General features: G+C 44.5%; 1 protein-coding gene across 3 annotated transcripts in view; it reads right to left on the bottom strand.

The window, feature by feature from the left end:
• usp54b (ubiquitin specific peptidase 54b) overlaps positions 1 to 25,534 on the bottom strand; it is a 47,937-nt gene that overhangs the window by 19,906 nt on the left and 2,497 nt on the right. For all 3 annotated transcript variants that reach the window (XM_061706581.1, XM_061706583.1, XM_061706582.1), the window contains exons 2-10: positions 16,992 to 17,471; positions 14,521 to 14,613; positions 7,390 to 7,524; positions 6,980 to 7,093; positions 6,798 to 6,880; positions 5,947 to 6,052; positions 4,199 to 4,345; positions 829 to 978; positions 377 to 557 (exon numbers count right to left, since the gene is read on the bottom strand). In XM_061706581.1, coding sequence (XP_061562565.1) covers positions 377 to 557; positions 829 to 978; positions 4,199 to 4,345; positions 5,947 to 6,052; positions 6,798 to 6,880; positions 6,980 to 7,093; positions 7,390 to 7,524; positions 14,521 to 14,613; positions 16,992 to 17,147 — 1,165 coding nt within the window. In that variant the 5' untranslated portion in view covers positions 17,148 to 17,471. The remainder of the gene's footprint in view (positions 1 to 376; positions 558 to 828; positions 979 to 4,198; positions 4,346 to 5,946; positions 6,053 to 6,797; positions 6,881 to 6,979; positions 7,094 to 7,389; positions 7,525 to 14,520; positions 14,614 to 16,991; positions 17,472 to 25,534) is intronic.

The following is a 25,534-nucleotide window of genomic DNA, read 5'->3' as shown; positions in this document are numbered from 1 at the left end:
ACAAGTTTTGAATAGAAGTCAAAGAAAAATTGTGTCAAGCTTTTGTGGGCCACTTAAAATGTAGTGGAGGGCCGGAGCAGGCCTGTTTGACACCTTTAACGCCAGTTTCCCAACTTTTAATGAGCCAAGGCACACATTTTACAGAGTCTTCACCACATTTGTGTATTTGCTCTGTTGAGTGGCATTTATTTGTTTATGTTAAGATCAGTTTAAAATGATAATAACATGGTTTGGGATCATAGTTTGTGATATATTTGCCGTTTAAACATTTTTAAGGGGAGGTGAGTCCATCAGTCGCGTTTTTTTCCCCGCTATTCACAGCAGGACTCGGTCCCTATCCTGCGTACTGTTATCTGACGTGCGGCGGCCCGCGTACCTGAGTCTTCGCTCTCGTAGCCGGCCTTGCTGCTGCAGTGCTGGAGCTCCAGCGGCAGGTCGGCGCTGGCGCTCTCCTGCAGTATCACCGGCGTCCCACGGGGGTCGGCGTAGAGCAGCAGCAGCGGCTGATAATGGCCTTTGATACAGCGGGACACCACGTCCTTCCACTTAGGGCCGATCTGGAGACACATAGGAACCCGCCCACCCATAGACACACATATATAAAGCCAGTAATTGAATCCACATTAAGAGAAGATTTTGAATTTATCGCCTGAAGCAGAAGGTCAGACACATCTGCACTATTGCTATCATGTGAGCAAGGACATATAGCTTCACTTACACTCAGTGACACATTCCTACATACGACTCACATCTAAACGACCTTAACGCGCAATCATAAGTAGACACGGACAAACACCTACACGCACGTACGCGCACAGCTGGGCTCACCTCTTTAACGTGGGCATCGTCGAAGTACATCCATTTACGTATCTTGGTCTGGAAGAAGAAGGTGGAGTAGTGCTTGCCGTAGTAGCACACCATGCCCACCAAGTAGAGCTCTGCCTGGCGAGCTCGCTCCTCAGTCACACGGTAGAACAACTACAGTGACGGAGGGAGGGAGGGAGGGAGGGAGGGAGCGAAGAGAGAGAGAGAGGTGTGCAGCGTGAGACAGTTGAGTTCACGTGAATGCCAGCAGCAGTTTTTTTTTGTGCTTTTTTTTTTCCACCTCAATGCCATATGCAGTAGTCCTACACGCCAATCATTTTTCATTCCATTGTTTTTAATATTCTGGTTATTTAAAGTAATTCATGTAGAAATCTATAATGAGAAAAATAATTGTAGGTATTGTTATTAATATTCTTGTATTATTATTCATATAATTGTATTATTATTGTATTAATGTAATATTTTAAACGTGCTTTTGTAATTTCTCTGAAATAATAATCTATTTCAAAGACATTCCTATCTTTCTACAATAAATACAAGGAACATTTGTCTATATTTTATAGAGTACAGTATAATATATATGTTTCATACAATTTCTTTTATTAATATAGTTGACAGAATTAGTAATATATTTTTTGTCACATTTCCAATACTTTGTGGCTATCAACAATAAAAAAATAAAAAAATATTATGTTCAGTAGTATTATCTTTTTATTACTTATTTTGTCTGTAGGTATAATATTTATCATGTTTAATTTGTAATAAGTACATACATGAATAATAATAATCATAAATGTTTATGTATTTTATTATTTTATAATTTATTTTATTTTTGCATTATGTTTTATATTTTTATTGCTTAAACCATAAAATATGAATATGGAAACCGTGTATATTCAGAAAAATTCTCAAGATACAGTAGGGTATTGTAAGTATTGGGGCCCGCCTCTTAATCAGTGAAGTGATCCATCAAAAGTTGAACTCAATTCCTCAGTTCTTCTGTAATCTTTACATTTTTAGACAATTATATGAAAAAAAGGCATTGTCGGTTGAGTTTGGTGTGGAGGAACACCGACACAAACACACGTCAGTGATTTTCAACCTCAAAAATTCAGTCTCCTAATCCCTTTCGAAAGGCTTTCCAGAAGAGAGGAAGTAGTTACAGCAAGTCCCCAGCGGTCCTGATACATTTTCCCTCTAATATATTTTATTAATATTCAGAATGAGCCCGATTCTGCTGCTTTCCTTTGTGTAAAAACCCGTAGCTATTCAGTCAAATAGCGTGTTAAGCGGCGCATTGTCTCATTTAAGAGGCACGACGCAGGCAATTATCCAAATTCTTCTCTTTTTATCGCAAATGGGCTTAATCGTCTCAGCTATTAGTGAAAAGACGAAAGAACGGCGACAGGAAGTGGAGGCGGTGGGGCATATGGATCCACTTCTTGTGACACAAAAGCACAAAAGGCATCGCGCCTGTGACAACGAGCTTCATCTCGGGGATGAGGAATGACAGAGAGCGGGCGGCGAAAAGCCGACATGATGGAAGGAGGAGTTGGCAAACGGTGGTGGTGTTGGTCTCGGTGGGGGAAGGCGGGGGGTGAGAAGAACTTGACACGCTATAACACTGACTCGTGCATTATTCATGGAAATCACTTCAGAATGAGTGTGCCTGAGATGTTACAGCGGCATTGAAATGCACCGACATCGCTCGTTCCTGACACTACTTTGCAACACGTGTGTGTGTGCGCACGTGTGCGAGGGCCGCCCGAGGAAGTCCCTGAATCACGTGTCAATGTCTGTGCTCTGTAAATCTATGTAATGGGATCCAATACGAAAACATGGCCGTTATAAAGATAATAACGCCGATTTTTTTTTTTCTGTAGCTTTTAAGGATACAGCTGTTAAGGTTAGTAGAACAAAAGGTACCTCGGTGATGTCTAAAGGTCAGCCAAACAAGTGCTCACTCAGGGATGGTGATATGTCTGAAGGTTGCAAATGTCTCAAAGTGGACAAAACAAGCGCTCCCTCTCATGTCTTGCAATGGGCAAAACAAGCACTTCATCACTGGTATGCCTTTAGGTGAGCAAAACAAGCCCTCCTTCGGTCATATGTCTAAACTCTTTTAGTGATGTGCCTTAAGGTGGGCTAAATAAATGCCCCCTCAGGGATGTCATCATGTGAGCAAAAGAAGCGTTGCCTTGGTGCTGTCTTAAAATAAAAAAATGAAAAATAAATAAATAAATAAAAAGCATTCCTCAGTGGTATGTCTTAAGGTGGGCAAAACAAGCACTCCCTCAATCGATTGTCAGAAGGTGGCAAAAAAAAGCACGACCTCAGTCGTATGTTTTAGGCTGGACAAAAAGAAGCGCTCCTTCAGTGATGTGCTTTTATGCGGTGAGCTCAACGGGTACATTTTTATAGCACGAGTTCCCGAAATGTGCCAAAATCCAACTGGACCGCGGGTGGGGAAAGGTGCCCCGTTGCCATGACAACCACAGCCCCTCCTCCTCCTGTGCCACACTGTCCTCAGTCCACCAGGGTTTCATCAGCTCAGGCCGCTAACCGCCTCCCTGCGCTCAATGTCAAGGTTACTTCCCTTGTGGGAGCGCCGCCCCCGCCATCAGGTCCTTCGCAGGTCAGAGGAACAACTTTTTCATATTCACACAGCAGGTGTGGAGCATGCACCGTGAAAACCCCGTATGGTCAAGAAGAAAAAAATGGTGACAAACTGACTAAAACAAGTGTTTCTTTAGTAATATGTCTTAAGATGGACAAAACAATCCTGATTTCAGATAGGCATAACAAGCATTTGTTCCATCAGTTATTTGACCAAGCAACTCAGTGAAATGTTTTAAGGTAGACAAAACAAGTTCTCCCAAAGTGTTGTCTTAAGGTGGCCAAACAATTGCTCCTTTAGTGATATTTCTTGTGGTGAGCGAAACAAGCACTCACTCAGACAACAACTCTCTCAGTGATGTCTTAAGGTGGGGCCAAACAAGCGCTCCCTCAGTGTTATGCCTTAAGGTGAACAAAACAAGGACTAAAAACATGCGCTCCCTTAAAAAGGAGCTCTCTCTCGGTGATATCTATAAGTAACAGAACTAGCGCTCCCTCACACATATTAAGCTGGGCCAACCAAGCGCTCCCTTGGCGATGTCTTAAATTATGCGAAACAAGCGCTGAAACGGGGGCAAAACAAACATTCTCTCAGTTACATCTTAAGGTGATCCAAACTCATCTCTCCCTCAGTATTACGACTTTGAGTAAAATAGGCGACAGTGAAAAAAGAATGTGGTGCGTGGCAGTCAGTCCCTCTGCTTTATATTGCACATTATCGCCGCCTATTGGACTGGAGTGGAAGGGCCTCACTTACATCTCCCAGGCGCAGGCAGGTGCCCAGGCTGTGTATGACGTCCTCGGCCAGGTCCGAGTGGTCCGAGTCCCACACCAGCCCGATAGACACGATCTCGGGCGAGTTCATCAGCACGCGGCGGATGCGCAACACCTCCCCGCAGTTACTCTAGGAGAACAAAAATACCAAAGTATTGATACACCCTCCATTTTCACTTCCTGTGTGTCCTTTTGGTCATATATCCTGTGACGTGTGCGGGTAGCAGCGATGATGAGAATGATGACGATGATGATGATGATGAAAGGATGTGGACATCAAAGCGACATGTTTGTCCCTTGGGCTGTCTGCCGAGTTCAGGACTGCGTGTACTGGATGCTTCCTTTTTAGTCATGACCTACCGCAGAGCTGGGGCACACATACACAGAGCGTTGGCATAGCCGTCTCGGAAACAGCCTGAGAACACCCTGGCGACCGGCGGGCTTTGCCAACGCAAGCCACCCACGCACACATATACAACACAGCATACACTGGACTCTCTCTTTGAGGAAGTGTGGGGATTGGGGGGGGGGGGGGGCTTGGATTGATGCTTCTCCATTCTGCCTCTCCATTCTCAAGAGGACCTTTCCAGCATGTTATATAATTGCACAGGCGGTCAGATGAAAGTGTGGGTTTGCAGAATACAGAAAACTCCTCGCAACTCATGAGGCACCGCAGCGAGGAGATAATCCACATTTAATCAATCAGCCAACGAAGGAGCACTAATGATGATTTATTATCTTCCGTGCATCTGATATGTAACTACGGAGCATGTCAAATATTCAAATTTACATTGAACTAGTACAGTTGAGTGCACCCTCAATGATGACAAAAGGCGGGCAAAACAGGGCTCGCCAAAGTCTTCAGGTTGGCATAACTGCCTCAGTGCGGCGAACAAACATTACTTTAGTGATTTGTTTTAAGGTAGTCAAAACAAACACTCCCTCAGTGATATGCCTTTAAGTGGGCAAAACGAGCTTTCCCTCAGCAACGCCAAACGTCCATCTCTTAAATCTAATGTTAAAAGTGTCAGTCAAAAATTCGCATTATTATTATTATTGATGATTGTTATCTTTTGTGGATCTGTGTGGCAGGTTGCAGCAGCTCATGATGGCGGCAGAAGGGTTGGGGGAAGAGGGGTTCTCGAGCTCTGTGAAAAGGCCCACAGAGGAGCCTCTTTGTGGGGACACTTTTTGGCAGCGAGGGGCGGCCATGTGAAGCCAAGCTGGATCCATTCGCTTCCCCAATGTGGCAACACAACACACACCGTCCTTTCTATTCTAAATTCTCAGCTAAATTGGACAACAACACCTGAATGCTCCCATTCCAGATTGTCTCCATACACAATTTGTAGGATTTTAAAAAAATAATAATTTTATTTTTATGCAAAGCACTGCGCCGCATTGTCATGCTGCAACAAGCTGAATGCGGCCTCGCTTTACAGTACGCCGGCGGGTCGACGAGGACGAGTCCAGAAAATATGCTTACGGTGACGAAAGCGGCGAAGAAAAGTGGAGGAGATGCAAATGAGCTGTTGATTATGTAAGCAACGCAAACACCCTAAAACCATTGGTGATTATGTTATATAATGCTGACATTACTATTTCATCTTCTTTATTATTAAGCGCTTGTGCTGATAAGATGATGACTCCACACATATTGTCATTTCTGCAACACAATTAATTGCATTAAAATGTTGTGGTGAATGTGTGTTTGTGTGTGCGTGGTCTCACGGGGCAGTTGCGCAAGTCTCCCATGTTGCTGGCGTTGCGAAGAAGTTCCCCAAACATGTCCGGTGTGGCCTTCTCCCGGCACTCCAGCATCCTCACCGCTTGGTTACTGCAGCAACACACAAAACCACCATGCATCACACGCACAAACAGAAAATGGATGGGTAGAGCTTTTATTCTTTCTTTTTTTTTCTTTTTTTAAACTGTACATCTAAAAATATCATATTCTGATACTTTGGTCATTTCAAATGAATAAATAAAGTAATTCATTAATTAATTTAAACACAACTTTCGTTGTGGCATGACCAACCCAGGGTGTAATGTATTGCCTCTCACTCCAAGTGAACTTGGGAACCAAATGAGGCCAAGCGCTGGAGAAAACAGATGGATGGATCATTTAAAAAAAAAAATATATATATATATATATATATATATATATATATATATATATATATATTATTATTCATGGCCTTAATATATTTCCAACTATTTATCCAAACATATATAAACAGACTATTAAAAAAAATACCTCTTTGACAGTGTCACTATCTTTGTTTTGTTTTTTAAACTGGGTCACATGAATTACCATTCAGAGGGGTGTACCTAATGAAGTGACCAGCGCTCCCTTCACCCCCCCATCAGCCCCCAACCTTTTATTCGCCATCTTTCCAAACCACTGCTCCACATATGGATTTGTGCTGCCCAAGTCCTTCCTTCTCCCCTCTGCGGGGTCTCAAATCGCTGATTGATGACTTCCGTATTTCATTGGCTTCCGGTGCGTGTGTATGTGCGCGCGCTACCATTTGTATGTATGCTGTTTTTGCCTATATGTGTGTGGGTGTATGTATTCTTACCATAGGGACGTGGTGGAGATGTAATGAACCATCTGAATGAAGGGCAGCGGGTCCGACGTGGCGCCACAGCTGGTACACACGCACTGCGAGCGCAAACACACACAAACACACACACTCAGCTCCTATATGCTTCCATATTATGACATTTGGGAGTGTGTGTGTGCATGTGCAGGTGCACGTGCCTGCTCAAACAGGGTCATGGCAAACTTCTGGTGCGGGATGCAGTGTTTGGCCGTGCAGATGTCTTCTCGGCTCTCGGCGCTGATGTGGAAGTGAATGCGCATCAGAAGGTTTTCCTGACAAGAAAGAAAATATGTTTGTTTGTGTCCATGCGTGTGTGCGCACAAACGACGAACAAGCTAAAAATTTCATATTTTGTCTGAAAATGCTGTAGCTTTTGTTTTATCCTACCATCATTTAAAAACAAAAACAAAAAAAGTTATTTTTGTAAAATTCATGATCAAACATTTTCAATTTCTACTTTTTTGGGTGGGGAAATCCCACTAAACTACCAGCAGAACACAATTGTGAGTGCAGCATCCAGCCTCCTCCAATCTAACTTTGCTATAAGCTTTAGGTGCCCATGACTCACAAAGCACTCAGCGGCGTCGTCCATGATGCCCAGCTGGAAGCGCTGCTCGTCCTGGAAGGTCTTAGCCAGGGCGCTCCGCAGTGCGTCGGACGGCAGCACGCGCTCGCTGCTGAACTGGAACTGGGCAAAGATGCTCTGCGAACACACACGGGGACCTTTCTCAAATTGGACGCCGTCACAAAAATATTGCTGTGTTTTAATGGATAGCTGAGCCAAAACGGCAGTGGTAGATGAACTCAAAAGGTTAGGCCACGCCACACAGTACAAGTTCCATGTAAGAGCTCAGATGGGTAGGATTTTGGGTTTGAATTATCTTGAAACACTTTATTAATCTAGGTCACAAAAATATTCCAAAGGAGGAATATAATGAAGGATAGCTGAGGTAGCTGAGAACAAAAGTACAGGCGGTGATGAACTGCACTATATATTTGCACCAAAATAGGTGAAGGCTTAAGATGTACTGTACAAAGCACTCAGATGGGTATAATAAAAGGGCAGGACAGCATCGACGCATGTATGCCTGGTATGCTCTCGGAGAGCATCCTCAACTCAGTGTCCTGCCTGGCGAAGCCAGAAACCGAAGCGGAGGAACAACCCATCAAAGTACAGAGCAACAAATGCGGAGACGACGGAGGCGGCCGGGCCTGCGTCGCAGACGCCATCAATAATAGATGGGCGCGTTTTCTCTCGACGAAAACAACCCGCAGAGTGCTTTGTAGTGGCAAAAAAGGAAAGCGACGCAAACTGTTACGGGGCCAAAAGTGTGTTTTGAAGCCAGACGTACAAAAACACACAATGCTGTGGAACAGCCTTTATTTGACCCCAGTAGCTGAGACGTAAAGGCTCCTCAAGAGATAAAATGGACACATTCAACAAATAATCTTTAAAAGGAGACATATTGAGCTTTTTCCCCCACAATCTCAGAGAGTTCCAGACTGTCTTAATAACATGTCTGTGGTATGCTTTCGTCAGAATACCCCAAGGATCAATAATTATGCTCATATTTTTGCAGAATATTTCTTACCATGGTGAAATTGGCTCATTTAAGGGACAAATCTATCTCGTGCAGTGCGCCAGCCCTCATCCCGCCCCACATACTGCTACCCCGGCTTTCTTTAGATTGACAACCAGCGGGCTTCATAGCTTGGCCCTCTCCTGTTCCACTCGCTCGGCAGCGAATGTTTGCAGCAGTCAGCTGCTTGCAAATAGCGAAAGCAGAGTGCCCGGAACAGATAACAGCTGACTCGGGTTCAAAATAGACTTCTTCTTCTAGCTTCGGGTTCACGCAGAGGAGAAGAGGTTATAAGGAACTTTTAGGAGTGTAGAAGCAGACGTCTAAAGCGGGAGAGATAAAAGCACGGGTTACTGTGTTCTGAAAGTATTGAGAGAAAATAAAAAAATAAAAAACACCCACTTTTCTTTTGTCATTGTTTTTTGACGCTACTGAACTGGAACAAGCAAAAAACGCAAAACTATTTTTGACCAGGGCCTGTAAAACTATGGCAGAGTTGTTTTTTGACATATGGTGCCCTATTTTCGTGACCGGCGTAGAAATCTGGCCTAAATCAGGCACGGCAGGCGGTGCAACACGTGTGCCGACAGGTGTTGATAATTTTGTAGAACAGCGCAGCCTAACGGATCGGTGAGCGAGCCCCCACTGTGTCCCACTGTGGGAGTGCTTACAGCCGACTTCATTCTCCACCAATCAAAGCGGCTCCTCTCAATGATATGGTTGCTGTTGTTCCTCTCCCAGCCTATGGGAGGTGATAATGAATATTGTGACTGAGTGTGGGCCGTTAATGGCGGGTTATTGTTGGCTGTGAGGTCAGTCGATGTGTGAGCCCGTGTGTGGCGTGACTGATTGGGAGTTGTAAGCGGCGGCAGCGGTCGTCTGAACGTTCCGTTACTACTTGTGGCAATAAAGCGACTGAAGTTCATTCGCAACTGTGTGATCCTTGGCCACGTACAAGGGCATTACAATATTATGTTGTGTCGCACAAATTCCACAAAGAAAATGCTCCTTGAACTACACTATGAATTATAATGGAGTCATTATTTTTTGGACCATGACATGGACCTTAATGGAAGTTATAGTCTCCTTCAGAGAGTAGGTTTTTTTGTGGAGCTAACAGAGCTAAGACTCGGAATTTCCCCGTTTTTTCCATTTTTTTAAGTGTTTAATACATCTCTACTTTGTATGTTTCTCATCTCAGAAGTCACCTTTGACATTTGGAAGGAATGCAGAGCAAGATGGCGTCGGTCATACCACAGAAAGACGACGTTATAAAACAGCAGAGAGCGCTGGCATTGGGAAAGGTAATGTAGTCGTGCTGACAGTGTGTGTGTGTGTTACGACTGCAGCAATGCGCCAAGGAGAATGGAGGGGGAATATACCCTACAGAGAGGATGAGGGATGGAGGGAGGTTGGAGAGGAGGGGAACAAGGAAGGGGTACGGCAGTGAGAGCATGTGCGTGTGTGTGCGTGCACGCAAAGGTCTAATTGCGAAGTTTGCAGCCATCTACACCAACTCCCACATTCATTCATCTTTCTCCTTCAGTCCCCTCCTCTTCCTCCTCATCGCGTTCTTCTCTGGTGGTGCGAGATGAAGTGTTGCAGCAATTTCCAGTGGGCAAAGCCACGGGACGCTATCGTCGCCTTTTTGGTTAGCACTGCTGTGACTTGCTGAGGCGGCCGACCGGAGCTGTGGCCGTAAGGTGGTCGGTGCCTGTCGTGGCGGCAATCCCCGAACCCGTTGGTGAACACCAACGGTGAGGGATGCCGTCAAGCTGAAGAAGGAGTCCTATTGGGCCTTTTTGGCCTGTGGGACTCCTGAGGCAGCTGATGGGTACCGGGTGGCCAAGCGGAATGTAGCTCTGGTGGTCGCTGAAGCAAAAACTCGGGTATGGGAGGAGTTCGGTGAGGCCATGGAGAAAGACTTCCGGACGGCTTCGAGGAAATTCTGGTCCACCATCCGACGTCTCAGGAGAGGAAAGCAGTGCACCACCAACACTGTGTATTGTGGGGATGGGGCGCTGCTGACCTCGACTCGGGACGTTGTGAGTCGGTGGGGAGAATACTTCGAAGACCTCCTCAATTCCACCGACACGCCTTCCCATGAGGAAGCAGAGTGTGGGTTCTCTGAGGCGGGCTCTCCTATCTCTGGGTTTGAGGTCACCGAGGTAGTTAAAAAGCTCCTCGGTGGCAGGGCCCCAGGGGTGGATGAGATTCGCCCGGAGTTCCTCATTAGGAACTCTGGATGTGGTGGGGCTGTCCTGGTTGACACGCCTCTGCAACATCGCGTGGACATCGGGGACAGTGCCTCTGGGTTGGCAGACTGGGGTGGTGGTCCCCCTTTTTAAGAAGGATGACCGGAGGGTGTGTTCCAACTACAGGGGGATCACACTGCTCAGCCTCCCTGGTAAAAGTCTATTCAGGGGTGCTGAAGAGGAGGGTCCGTCGGGAAGTCGAATCTCAGATTCAGGAGGAGCAGTGTGGTTTTCGTCCTGGCCGTGGAACAGTGGACCAGCTCTACACCCTCGGCAGGGTCCTCGAGGGTGCATGGGAGTTCGCCCAACCAGTCTACATGTGTTTTGTGGACTTGGAGAAGGCGTTCGACCGTGTCCCTCGGGGAGGCCTGTGGAGGGTGCTTCAGGAGTATGGGGTACCGAACCCCCTGATACGGGCTGTTAGGTCCCTGTACGACCGGAGTCAGAGTTTGGTCCGCATATCCGGCAGTAAGTCGGACTCGTTCCCGGTGAGGGTTGGACTCCGCCAAGGCTGCCCTTTGTCGCCGATTCTGTTCATAACTTTTATGGACAGAATTTCTAGGCGCAGCCAAGGCGAAGAGGGGGTCCGGTTTGGTGGCCTCAGTATTGCATCTCTTCTTTTTGCTGATGATGTGGTTCTGTTGGCTTCATCAAGCCGTGAGCTCCAACTCTCACTGGAGCAGTTCGCAGCAGAGTGTGAAGCGGCTGGGATGTGAATCAGCACCTCCAAATCTGAGACCATGGTCCTCAGTCGGAAAAGGGTGGCATGCCCTCTCCGGGTCGGGGATGAGATCCTGCCCCAAGTGGAGGAGTTCAAGTATCTTGGGGTCTTGTTCACAAGTGAGGGAAGAATGGAACGGGAGATCGACAGACGGATCGGTGCAGCGTCTGCAGTGATGCGGACTTTGTATCGGTCCGTTGTGGTAAAGAAGGAGCTAAGCCGAAAGGCGAAGCTCTCAATTTACCGGTCGATCTTCGTTCCTACCCTCACCTATGGTCACGAGCTGTGGGTCGTGACCGAAAGAACGAGATCCCGGATACAAGCGGCCGAAATGAGTTTCCTCCGCAGGGTGTCCGGGCTCTCCCTTAGAGATAGGGTGAGAAGCTCAGTCATCCGGGAGGATCTCAGAGTAGAGCCGCTGCTCCTCCGCATTGAGAGGAGCCAGATGAGGTGGCTGGGGCATCTGATTCGGATGCCTCCCGGACGCCTCCCTGGTGAAGTGTTCCGGGCACGTCCCACCGGGAGGAGACCCCGGGGACGACCCAGGACACGCTGGAGAGACTACGTCCTTCGGCTGGCCTGGGAACGCCTCGGGATCCCTCCGGAAGAGCTGGATGAAGTGGCTGGGGAGAGGGAAGTCTGGGCGTCCCTGCTAAAGCTACTGCCCCCGCGACCCGACCCGGATAAGCGGTAGAAAATGGATGGATGGATGGATGCTGTGACTTTCTTGTCTGTGAACAACTTTGTATCGACAAGTTCTAAAAACCCGGATCGGCATGTTGTTGACATCAGAAAACATTTTCGTAGAGTTTGTATATAGGAATAAAATGTGTAGAACAGTACAGTGGTACCTTGACTTGTGAGTGCCCCCAATTTACGGGTTGTTTTAGTTACAAGCTGTCGCTTGTTCGATTATTTTTTTTTGGTTTGTTTTACTTTGTTTGGTTTTTTTTGCCTTGTGTTGCTAGCGAGCTTAAGATATGCCGCTGATGCACTTTCAGTTGTTATTTGGATGGGACAAGCAGTCAAGCACACAAATATCAAATACACACTCGCAAGGAGTGACTCCAGCTCCTGACGTCACTCAAAAAGAAGCACATATCTAACACACAAATACTACAGGATGTCCAGTAATTACACTTTATAAAACCAATGTATTTCTTCATATTGTCATGTTTTATTTTGCTTTTATATAATACAGTGCTTTTTTTTGTCATTGAAAACATGGAAGAAATAAAATTGTGGTGATTTTGGGGGAGGTGGAATGGATTAATCATATTTGTGATTGATTTCAAAGGGCAATATTGATTTGATACACCGGTAAATTGATTAACAACAACATAAACTAGGAAGTCAAGGAACCACTGTATAAGATTTGAACAAATTTGGTGTAAATATGTGTACGTTGGGTCTAAAAGCTGTCTTGTCAAACCAAGCTGAATCCGCATTTGATCCAGAATGCACATTGGGCAACAATGTAAATTTAACGTCGGAACGCCGAGTTTTGTCGCATCAGATCTGAATGTTTCGTTTTCAATGTGATTGTATAGGATCATAATATATGGTCATGATATTTTCTTTTTGCTTTTAAGAGCTTAGATAGTAGTTGTTCACTCGATGATTATTTTATTGATATTTATGCCTTGTTAGACAGCTGCGCTGAAATAAATTTTTCATAAATCATCCATTATGAAAAAAAGGAAAGCTGTGTTAATTAGCTACAAAAGAAAACAGAATAAACAATAAATATTGCAGGCTGTAAAAATTTACTTAAAATACTATATTGAAAACCCTGTTTAGTTGTAAATAGTTATCATTAAATTGAAGTGCATTTTCCCGACAGAGCAAACTCAAGACAAAGTCACAATACCTTAACTGCAAACTCCCACGGTTGATACGCATGCACACGAGACACCTGTGCGCGCCTGCAGCAGCAAATCAAAGTGCATGTGCGTGGACTGAATTGTGTGTAGGCGCACGCGTGTGAGCGCGTTTGTGCGCGCGTGTGTGTGTGTGACAGAAAGAGACAAAGTGCGTGTGTGCGTACGTGCGTGTGTGTGCGCGCGCGGGTTCTGCTGAGCTCGCCGCTTTCAGTCAGGACAATTAATTACAGTGGAGTGGTGTGGAGATCCAACAGTGTACGAGGGGCTGTTCGGGACATTATTCAGGATTAGCTCTCACACTTACTATTCAAATGCATTCACACACAAACTACTGAAAGGCTCTCATAACGACTACTCAAACACTCTCATGCACACGAGTCTTGCTTTCATTAACACTACTCAAATGATCTCATTGCCGACTCAAATGCTCTCATTGACACTACTCAGATGCTCTCATACACACGAGTCTTGCTCTCATTACCACTACTCAAATGCTCTCATTTACACTAGTCAAATGCTCTCATTTACACGTCTCAAATGCTCTCATTGGCACTAGTCAAATGCTCTCATTGGCACTAGTCAAATGCTCTCATTTACACGACTAAAATGCTCTTATATGCACGCGTCTTGCTCTCATCAACACTACTCAAATGCGTTCACACAAGCACATGGATCACATTTTCGCACACATCACTGGCATTCATAGCTGGCATGAGAGCATTTGAGTAGTGTAAATGAGAGCATTTGAGTAGTGTTAATGAGAGCATTTGAGTAGTGTAAATGAGAGCATTTGAGTAGTATCAATAAGAGCATTTGAGTAGTCAATGAGAGCAAGACTCGTTCGCATGAGTGTTATACCAGTCCTTATGAGAGCCTTTCACTAGTTTGTGTGTGTGTGAAAGCATTTGAATAGTATGTGTGAGAGCTAAACCTGAATAATGTCCCTAACCGGCCCTCATAACAGTGTGTTGCTGCCGCACTACACCACATTAGTCACGGCACTACAACTTTGCTCGGCCCACGTTGGTCACCACTGGTGCAACAAATGAGTTGTGTTATATTATTGGGGTATTATAAACAATATTGGCATATTTTACTCTGGACTATTTAAATATATCAGCCAAAATGTCTATGTATTGTGCAAGAAAAGCCAATGTTGTGGCCAGTGAGTGAGTGCAGCTTTAAAATTGCACTAATTTTAATTATTAAAAAAAAATAATACTTTTTTTTTTTTATGTATATATATATATATATATATACCTTGAGTGCACAGAAGATGCACGAGTCCTCCATGCATTTGTGCGTGGTCAGCTGGCGAAAGCTCCTGCGGAAGATGTCCAGATGCCACAAAACCTAAAGAACAAAATAAAGTAAAAGTACTTCCATTTGAAGACAACAAAAACACTCCATAGAAATAAAACTATAATTTATATTTTCTCTTCAATTTGTTTCTCACGATCTTATTTGGGTAGTTTAGCAGAAATGTTTTAGCGTCAATGTTGGTTAACAAGAAAAAAGTAAATATAATTTCCTTTTTTTACTGATTTTTTTTAAACAGTTTTAAAGTGAATTATTAATTTAGCATTAAACAAATAAGATAGGGATGTCCCGATCACATTTTTTTGTACCCAAACTCAAGTCCAAGTCACTTGATTTTGAGTATCTGCCGATATCAAGTCCCAATCCGATACCTCGGCAATGCATTAAATTCATTAGCCGTGTCTATCATAGAAGGATGCACAAAAAAAGACTCAAAGAAAGCATGTCCAAAATTGAACACAAACCTAGCCATTTTGTATTATGGCAGCCATTTTGGTCAATTTCCGACTAGGGAATTCGCCGAAATGAGCCCCAGTCTGAAGCAGGTATCCGAGTCAGATGGGCCATGCTAAATTTTATTTTATTATTTTTTTATTTATTTTTTTAAAGCGGGCAGAGCATGGCGCCAAAACTTGAGGAACATTTCGAGGAGCGAGAGCCCATTTAATTTTCCTTGTCTCCTGTTTGAAAAAAGATATGGAGAGACATGCTTTTCATTGCACAGTAACCAAAGGTAAACATCATCGAAAAACCCTTGTCGCTGTTGCGCGATGCTGGCGCACGGTTACCGTGGAAACACGACATGCTTTTTTTTTCAGCACGTTGCCTATCCTGGTGCGTTTTGCTGCTGTCAAAAAAATAGGAAGCGAGGGAGCCAGTGAGAAGAGAAACTACCCGAGGGGATCATTTGTTTCGGCAAGCGGAGGCCATTATCTGCGCAATTTGTGGCAACAACAAAATTACAATGAAATCAGATAACGAGCAAAGCAAAACAAACCTGCTCCACTGGCGGACATTTGTCATTTAAAAAAAATCTAGTGACATCTCCAAGATCTGAAGTCAATGCGCCAGACTGACTGTGAACTGAATGGGCAATCAACACTCCTCCGCATCATCCCTCTCTTTCTTCTCCTTCAACAGTTCATCATCAGCTCCTATGCCCACTCTCCAACTTCCACTAAGCTTCCGCCCCGTCGACCCCCTCGCTGGAGATTAGCGCAGCATCCTCCATCTCCTCATCTGGAGCGTGGAGGTGTGTGCGCGTGCCAGCTGGACGTCTTGAGTGGTAAGCGTGTGTGCGTGTGTGTACGTGCGCGTGTGTGTGTGTGTGTGTGCGCTAAATTAGAATCCCCACATACAAACAAGCAGTCATTTGAATGGTGCCAAAAGCAAAAGCAAATACTCATTAATGCGGAGCTTATCTCGCTGTCACGTTTAATCATCAGTTAACTGCTGTGTGTGTGTTTGTGTGTGTGTTAGCAGTGCATGTATTCAGGCTTGCTATAAAGTAAGATGAACGTTGTCATTTACAGAATGTCCACTTGGGGGGGGGCTTGTCGGTGGTAACTTTTAAGTATTAGGATTGGACAAAGGAGCTTTAAGTATAAAGGAGAAGGGGGTAAAGTTAGCGAGCTATCGTTGCCCCGCGAGGTCCTGAATCAGCACTGTGATGTCCTTAAAAGCATGCTTGGATGAGTTTGGTGTGGATGATCTTGAACCAGCAATCTCGCAATGGCTAAACGCAACAAACCAAAGAAACCCATTCACATTATCCTAATAAACAATGGGTTGGGGTTAGGGTTTAGGGTTTAGATTTTGCTGTAGGGTTAGTTATCCTGCAAAACAAATATTGCTTTTGGGTTATAGTTAGTTAGTTTTGAGTTTCGGGTTAGGGCTCAGGTCGGGTAAGAGGTTAGGTTTAGGGTTTACAGTATGTGCAGGGGTGCACATAAGTGGTGCGCATGTGCATTGAAAATATGAAAAGCACACTAGATTAAGTTTTGCATTTTCCTTTTTTTTTTGTGAACGGCGCAGTAGAAGAGGCTCAAATAGTCTTGTGTCGTTCGCGAATGAGTCATTTAAACGAACGACTCTTTTGAGTGAACATACTGAATGGAATCACTTAATGAACTGATTCGTTCCTTGCTTAGTTCGTTTGAGCTCAGCGGCAAGCGTGTGCCGCACGAGAAACTCGCCCGCAAACGGCGCCACTCGTTGGGTGGTGACGGTGTCTGAGCGCGGATGGGCCGCCGTGAGTTGGTGGGTCGGGGGGGGGGAAGAGCACCAAGCAACAACCTCTGGTGTTCCTTTGAGAACCAGATCAAAATTGTTGTGTGCGCCCCTGGTTATGTGTTAGGGTTTATGATTTAGGGTCAGGGTTCATCCATGCTTGTGTGCTGTGCGTAACTGACCTGCAGAGCGCTGTTCAGGAAGCAGCTGTTCTGTCCCGGCTCATTGCTCAGGCCTTTGCTGGGCGCGATGGAGGTCATGGTTCTCGGGGTCGTCAGCCCATGCAGCCCGCCGACCGCTCCGCCGCCGGACGCAAAGTAGTTCCTCTTCCACGACATCACTACCTGGACGCCCCCGGTCCCTCGCCGGCTTCTATGTCACTCCCATGAGAGTGACAGAAGGCGAATGGGAGAAAAGAGGAGGGAGGAGAAGGACGGAGGCGATGGATGGAGGCGATGCGGTTTGACTTGGAGGTGGATTTGGCCCCCATACAAGCCGGCCCCTCTCCAGCCGTGCTTTACTTCTTTAGAATCCGCCTGCTCGCTGCCAGAGCCGCTGCTGGCATCTGTTTGTCACTCGTCCTTTGGCAAGTCGTCCTCTGGCGGATCCTGTCAGATGGATGTTGTTTGGGCCGGCCAGACGCTCCCATGTCCTTTCATGCCCTGCGAGACACAAAGACGACCCAGCTGTCAGGCCGCACGGGTCAAACGCTGTCTACTTTGCTCAGGTAAACAGCAACAATTCCCACAGGCAGGGCGGTGATACAAAAGGTGAATGGAGAAATAAACAGGCACTCGCTGGGACAACTCACCACAAGTTGAGGGTCTTCGTGGTGAGTCGTGGACATCCGTGGTCATTTCTCATTACCAGAAATGAACCATGAAATTACCAGAATTTAGTGCCAGTAATCGCCAGTCGTTAGATGGGCGAGTGATCGATTACTGTAATCGATGTACTGTAGTTGATTGTTATGAACTGTGTCTATTGTGTGGAATTGATTAATTAATTGTCTCTTGAAGCAATGGAGGCTAAAATGGAGTGCACGAGTAGGCTGCTGTTTGTTCACTCCCAACTAGCTTGCTGTCTAAAGAAGCAAAAACGGAAAGGCAACTCCGGGCTATATTAGCGCAACCATTATAGTACATTCAGTGAAAAGTCCATCTCTAAAATGTATCTTTTTGCAGTCAACTCTCTGTGCATACATTTTGTATCCTGGTGAAAATGTCTGTATTTTAGGGGTCCTGAACACAACCCACCAAAATTCCCTCACTAATGCCCAACAAGAAAGTTGGGGGAAAAAATAATCCCGGTACACCAGTCGTACCGATCAACATGAAAATCGGTGGACAAATTTATCATAACAGGACATGTGAAAATGTCAGAGCCCGCAATTGTCCAGAAGTCAGCCCTTTACGTTTGAAGCAGCCATTTGGGATGAATTCCAGAGCTCATATTCTGACGAACATCTATTCGTGAATTTGCCTAAAGGAGCTCCAGTTGGAAGCGGTTATCCTAGATGGATAGGCAGCGCTAAATTACAAAGCTTAACATCTTACATGTTAACATCTTATTTAGCCAACCAGATTCATATGCGTCCAACAACCAGACTATTCTGCAAATTCACATCCTTATTGGTAATTATCAACTCAAAACATTAACTAAAACATTGTGTCCATTATACAGCTTTGACAGAACTTTGTCATCATGATTCTTGTCATGGTTGTTTTTGTTACTCTTTGTTCTGCCATGTTGAGATCTGAAGTGGACTGATCTGTTTAATGGACACTTATGGCAGCCAGTGGAGTTTTCATTGGTCACTTAGCTATGCACAGTCGACAGTATGAGGAGAAAAGAACTTTTTTTGTCGGTTTTGGGAGCCTATGAGGTCTGACATAGCACCAGTAATGTGACACCGAAACCAAAATCTATTCATTATCACGATTTAGCGACAATATTTGACAATTATGCCAGTGTGTGTGTGTGTACAGTACATACACACAATTGCATAATGCCACAGGGCAGCGAGCTAACAGAGCCGCAGTGCCTTTCGCCGCTTTTGGCAAAGTTTCCTTCCGCCTTGTTGCCAGGTTGCGTTGCAGGCACAGCACCCCTACTTTTTTATGGAGGGAGCCCAGAGGGCGGGCATTGGGGGCATGGGATGTGGATCGATCGGTCTGTCTGTCTGTCTGTCTATCTACCTATTTATCTATCAATCTATCTATCTATCTATCTAGAGAGGAAATACACATTCAGTACATCTGTGCGTAAATACACAAAATCCAACTTGCCAAAGGGATTTATGAAGGGATTTGGCATCCATGGCTCTGTTTGCCATTTTCCCTCTCCCAAACAGAATTACAAGCTTCTGTTTCGGCATACAGTGACTGTTTTTATGTGCGTGTGTGTGTGTGTGTGTGTGTGTGCGTGTGCGTGCATGCGTGAGTCCCACTGAGTGGGTGTGGAGAGTGTGATCACACATCCTCCTCCTGACTGCACCCTACAGCCTCGCACAATCAAGATCGCACAAGTGCTGTTATATGTGGCCTCTATTTGTGTGGGTGTGGGTATGTGTGTACCCGTATCTTCGGCTAGTTACCATGGAAATAGGCCAAGCAGCAGGCACGCATGAGGAAAAGCCAAATCATGTGATATTAAAACACACACACACGCAGACACACACACACACACACACACACATGGGGCCAGCAAGTGATGATGATGTGTATTGATGGTGGAGACTTCCTGGAAGCCGCAGCAAGTCAAGGCACAAGTCAATCAAATTCCCTGGCCCAGCACTGGCGGCCATTAGGAAACTAGAAGAGAGGCGGCAAATTTACCCTATGAGGCGTTCGGGCATGCCTTGGTCGCTTTCAAGCCGTATGAGATCCACAAAGTCTCCAAGTCCGAGGCATTTTGGCAGAGCTCGCACCTTTTGAAAATAATCGAGGAGTTGGATGACTAAAAGCAAGTCCAATGACAGAAACAATGCAGAGCCATAATGTTGTATCCGGAACTACTTCCCCCCGAGGAAGCAACGGATTAAAAACTGCAGAGAGCTCGCGCTGTAAAACAAAGCAGTATTTTTGTCAAAATGTCCAAAATTAATTGCATCCTGGCAAAAAAGAAATGCATTAGTGCATTTTTATTTTATTTATCTCAAAATGACACAAGTGGCAAGACTTTAAGTCGTGTTATAAAATACAGCGATACCTTGAGATACAAGTTTAAATCTTTCCGTGACCATGCTCGTAGCTCAAAACAAATCAGCTTTCCCTAATGAAATGAATGAAAATTTCATTGATCCGTCCCACCCGCCAAGAAAAAAAGGTTTAATAAGGAAAATTGCAATCCTTAATACTGTACTTTAGAAAAATATATCGTAAGAGTGTATTTCAATAGAATGTAAAGAATTAAACAGTGTGTGCATCATGATTAATACAGTAAGCTCCTTCTGGTGCGCACGACTCAGCCAACATGCAGACATACCAAGAAGTTTTATTTAACTACTGCAAGTGACGCAGTAATATTTCTTTTTTTTCCCCCAAAGGATAAAGAATATATGCCTGTGAGTATTGTTGTCCGTCTATATGTGTTGCTGTGTTGTTTGTGTTCACGTATCCGTTCCTGAAGGCGTTATCACACCGCCAGATAGATGGTGTTCGTTTGCCCGTCCGTGGCGTTTTCCATCACGTGTGAGCATTAAGCTAGCGGAAGCTTCTTTTATGAAAAAAAATTCACTATCTGCCGAACTGCTGCTCATTGTGAAGTGAGCAAATTTGAGTTCACTGCCTCCATACAGCTGTGGTATCTAAAATGTTTGCTTCCAAGTCAAAGCAAAAAAATCGGCTGAACGACAGCTCCTATCTCGAAAGACTCTTCAGTGTGGGTCACAAGGCACCACTGTAATGATTTTGTTTAAAAATATTCAGTACTTTCAGTTTTTTTTTTATTATTATTACATTTTAACACATGGTGCAAGTCCAAAATCAATCATAAACTGGCCACTTTGGTGTTATTGTTTTTTTTTTTTTGTTTTTTTTTTCTTGTCTCATTTAATCCAGGAGCTACATATGCAACAAACGTACTACGACTTAAAATGTTACTAGGATTTAACAATTTTCCCAATTAAGCAAAAAGATTATACTGTAGACTGGATGATATAAACACCACGCCCGTGAAGAGCAATCAGCACGGCCGGCGTGAGTCACACCGCAGAGTCGTGACGTCGCCCTGGGATGTCAGAATAATCCCGGACACTTTGTCAGGACGGCGGCCGATGATTACTCGCGGATCGATGGGAGCCGGCGAGGGCACAGCTGGAAGCGCGAAGAAAAGACATCTGTTTCTGCTAAACCGTCTCAACTGCTGCTAGCACTAACACCGCAAGTTAGATGTACGTACGTGCGCTGGAAATGTGCCGATATTGACAAGGTACACCTGCACTATCTAATGGCATTCAATATACAGCTTCATCTGATCTAATCTGATTTTCCATGACTGCAGGTAAAGTGGAGAGGAAATTGCATTACAAAAATGTTTCGAAAAATAAATGTTGGTCTTTTCTTTTTTTCCCGGAGGGGGGGCTGATATGGAATAGTTACATTTCTATTCATTTCAGTGGGGAAAGAAATTTGAGATACAAGTGTTTGGAGATACAATTGTGGACAAGGAACCAATATATTCATATTATCAATTATAAACATTTAGGGGGTGTCTACTATTTGTAAATTTTTGTCATTTGCGGCAGGTCTCGGTTCCTAACTCCCATGAATAGTTAGGATTCACTGTTTCTAGCCAACTTTTTTCTCTAATCGTTAAACATTCAGCGGCACACGGCGACCCATGAACAGTTTTGGTGTGCGCAAGCAACAAACATAATAAGGACGCTTATGCGCCACGTGTAAAAATACTGTCTGACTTCTGCCACTGCTGTGAATGTTTGTGTCAGCGTATCAGTGTACCAGCATCGCCGAGTACAATGGCGCTCTCTCTCTCTCTCTCTCACACACACACACACACACACACACACACACACAGACACACACACACACACTTGAAAGACAAACAGCCATCTGGAAAGCCTCTTGAACCTTTCTTCAACAACCTTTCCTTGTTGCTTTCTTCACTCTTCCCTCCAGTGACCTCTACTCTCACCATTCATCTTTGTTTTCCAAAAAGAAATCTTCCAAGCAATGACCTCACACGCACACACAATGGGTTTTCCCGTAAGTGGGTTATGTGTAACTTCAAATAGCCCCACTTGACAATAGAGAGAGCCTCCAGTTCATCCTCCCGTCGCTGCGCTTCCCGCCACGCTGAACGTTTCATATAAAGTTATATATCCTCAGGTGTGTGAACGTGCAGCAGGAGTCTGGGGTTTGCTTCAAGGTCATTTCCCCGCATAGACCATGTGACCGCACGCCACAAACGAGACGCAGCATCGCAGCTCATGACCAATCACAGAGGCCGAAAATCGAAAACCGAGTCAGAATGCGCTTCATGTGGAGCCTGTTACATAACCACGTTTATTTACAGTCCATATTGGGAAGTCTCGTGAAGATTTGGGGTCAGAAGGAAATCAAAGCGAAGCGGGAAACAAAATGATTTAACATGCCAAAGAGGAGTCGTGACGGGGTTGGGGAAGAGAAGGCGCTCTGGCGGGATGGTTAAGGTCAAAGGAGACATTGCCGTATGCGTTCCTCATCCTTCCCTCCTGCCTCATCCTCTGCTATTGTTTAATCTGCTCTTTCTTAAACCACAACCTCTCAATAATCCCGTGCATGCAGACTGGGTGGGGAGGCGGCAACGCTGCATCTTGAATTGTCAACAAGAGGGATGGAACGCTTGGTAAAGAAAGGCAGGTCGTATCCCCGTTGAGTGATTGTACTCTCTGAAAACGTAAAGCAATTTCTATCTTTTACAAATAGATACTTGGAATCCATTACAAGTTGGAATATGCCGTTTCTTTTCTCATTTTCAAAACACACGAATACTTTCCAACCGTCACGATCCGCTGACCAAGCTAAATCCCAGCTCAGACACTCAAGGACGTGGGTGATACTATTTGAAGGCTCACCCCTAAAAATGTGAGATCAGGTGTTGAATTTATCGCTGTGCAACTTTCCGTTCAAAGGTTATTTCCAGTTGTAACGATCTACAGTACAGTATGTACCACTGAAACCACCAAAATCCTGGCTCAGAGAGTTCCCAATGTGTTGCTGTTGGAAAGCTCACCTCTTAATATGTGGGGGTATGTATTAAATTCCTCTCTGTATGACTTTGCTTCAAAGATACTGTATTTCCAACCGTAGCAAGCTATGGACCACCAAAAACAACCGAAATCCGATGTTGTTGGACACGGGCGGTACCATTGGAAAGCGCATGCAAAGGTAGACGTTAATTTCATCCTTGGCGACTTTCCACTCAAAAGATATCCAAACGGAACGATCCGTGGACTGCCGAAACAACAACAAAATCCTATAGCTCAGATACTTCCTAATGTCAAGGATACATTTGGTCCCAAGTCAAAATCATCTGTGTATGAGTCATTGAAAAGTTAGTTCCAACTATAACAATCAGTCAAAATGTAATTTCGGACACTTCCCGATGTCGTAGAAGGGCACCGGCGGTACTTTGGCCTAAGAATCGGGCGCCGAAGTTAAATTCATCGCTGTATGACTTCCATTAAAAGGTATTTCATAGCATAACGATTCAAAATCACGATTATGAGATGGACCACTCACTTGAGGCAGATTTCCAGCAAGCAGTTGACAGTTGCTGACCAGTCGTAAGATGATCTGATTATTTTTTTTGGGGGGGGGGGTGGCAGCCACTGGTTATCTCAGAGGCTTTTGAGGGAGTTAAGATTTGTGGTTAGCATTGTTTTTCGCATTAGCAATCTGAGTCGGTGAGCGGCAACATTTTCTTGATTCGTTTTGAAAGTCAACAACTGTTTGAGACGCCTTGTGCCAACTTTACAGGACTAAAGTGGAACAGCTGAAATGCATATTTTGAACTCTTCAATCATTAGCTTTGACTTTCTGTCGTCCAGTTGCGAGGACTATAAAAACAACACTTTTTAAATTGTTGCGTGTATCCCCAGCTTTTGGAGCACAGTACATGCATTTGATAATTGTTTTGAGATAAATGCCAATGACAGCTTGTGTAAGATGGATAATATGTGTTCGAGGGCATGACATCGTTTCCTAATGGTCTGCTAATTGTGTTTAATATTAGATGAGGTAAGCGGCATAAAACCACAGGGCTACAGCGTGAATATTTCCTTACCACTGATAACTGTAACTGCAAAGTAAAAATAATAAAAGTCTTGCAAAAGTCAGTTAAAATGATAGTTTCCGAGACCCCCCAATCGGCATCTGACAGTAAGTTTGTATGAGTAGGCCAACTCGACCCACACTACATCAAAACAATGTTCCCGATGACTATAAAGAAGTCGTTTAAGAGGCTGATTACATCTCGGCGGGTTGTAAAAACATACAGTAAATTCACAAAGCCATTATGTTTGTGTTAAAAGAAGACAGTCATAAAACAGTTCAGGTGCCTTTTAAAATGTTTTTTGTCGTCCTTCATCCGCTGCACGCAAGCTGTTGAAACTCTCCGTACAAAGCATCACAGCGGCACCAAACGCGTACTCAGACTGTCAGCAGTCAGAGTTAGTCAAATCAAGTGAATCGCTCCCAAAGCTGGAATATTTTGAGGATTAAACTTCCTCCCCGCCTCCCCCTGGACACTTTCCCCCGGATGAGCCACAGTGGCAACAAACACTGGAACATTTGTGCAAGGGGGGAAAAAAAAAAAAAAAAAAAAAAAACACTGGAAGACATCCAGTTTATATCATTCCACACTTTGAAAGTTCCACTTTGGCTTCGGAAAAATACATTTAAATACACCGCGACGCGATGCAAATGATGCATTTATACTCAAGTACTCTGCTTAAGTACATATGGTTATTGTTTTCTGAACTTAAATGAGTTGGTTACTTTAGTACATCCAAAATCTAGGTGGAATTATTACACTTGGGAAGCGCAGTACATTACAAAATGAATCAATGAAATAAGTTGCCAGTTTATACAACAAAAGAAAGTTACAGGAAATTGGCAACCAGTTTTCTGGTGAGTCATCAAACTTTGCTGTGACCCACAAGCAATGACGAAAGCTAATATTTTTCGCATTTTAGTGTCTGCCATCTGCACAGTGTAAGTGGAAGAATTAAGCAGTTTTTGACACACTTTCTCCTGACATCCGAATCAGAATCAGAATCATCTTTATTTGCCAAGTATGTCCAAAACACACAAGGAATTTGTCTCCGGTAGTTGGAGCCGCCCTAGTACAACAAACAGTCAATTTACAGAACACTTTGGGGACATAAAGACATTGACAAAAAACAATTGTGCAAAAAGATGCAGAGTCCTCTAGCACTTAGAGCAGTTCGAACGACTAATATTGCAATAGTCCGGTGCAATGACCATTGTGCATTGTGCATTGTGCGCGTTATGCTGCTTATTCTGGTGATGCGCAACTTGGCCACCATGGGAAAGCATCATACAGAAATACAAGAAGTTCCACAAATACGTGACTCCCTAAGCAGCAGAAATGCAAGACATTTTCAGCAGAGGATAAGGAATATATGCCTGTGAGTATTGTTAAATTGTCTGTCAAAAATCTAATTCAAATATCCGTTGCTTAAAGGTTTATTACTACCGCA

This window comes from Phycodurus eques, chromosome 19 (assembly GCF_024500275.1).
Source record: "Phycodurus eques isolate BA_2022a chromosome 19, UOR_Pequ_1.1, whole genome shotgun sequence".
Lineage (NCBI taxonomy): Eukaryota > Metazoa > Chordata > Actinopteri > Syngnathiformes > Syngnathidae > Phycodurus > Phycodurus eques.
Note: the sequence above shows the minus strand (reverse complement) of the source record. Positions and strands in the feature narration are given on the sequence as shown.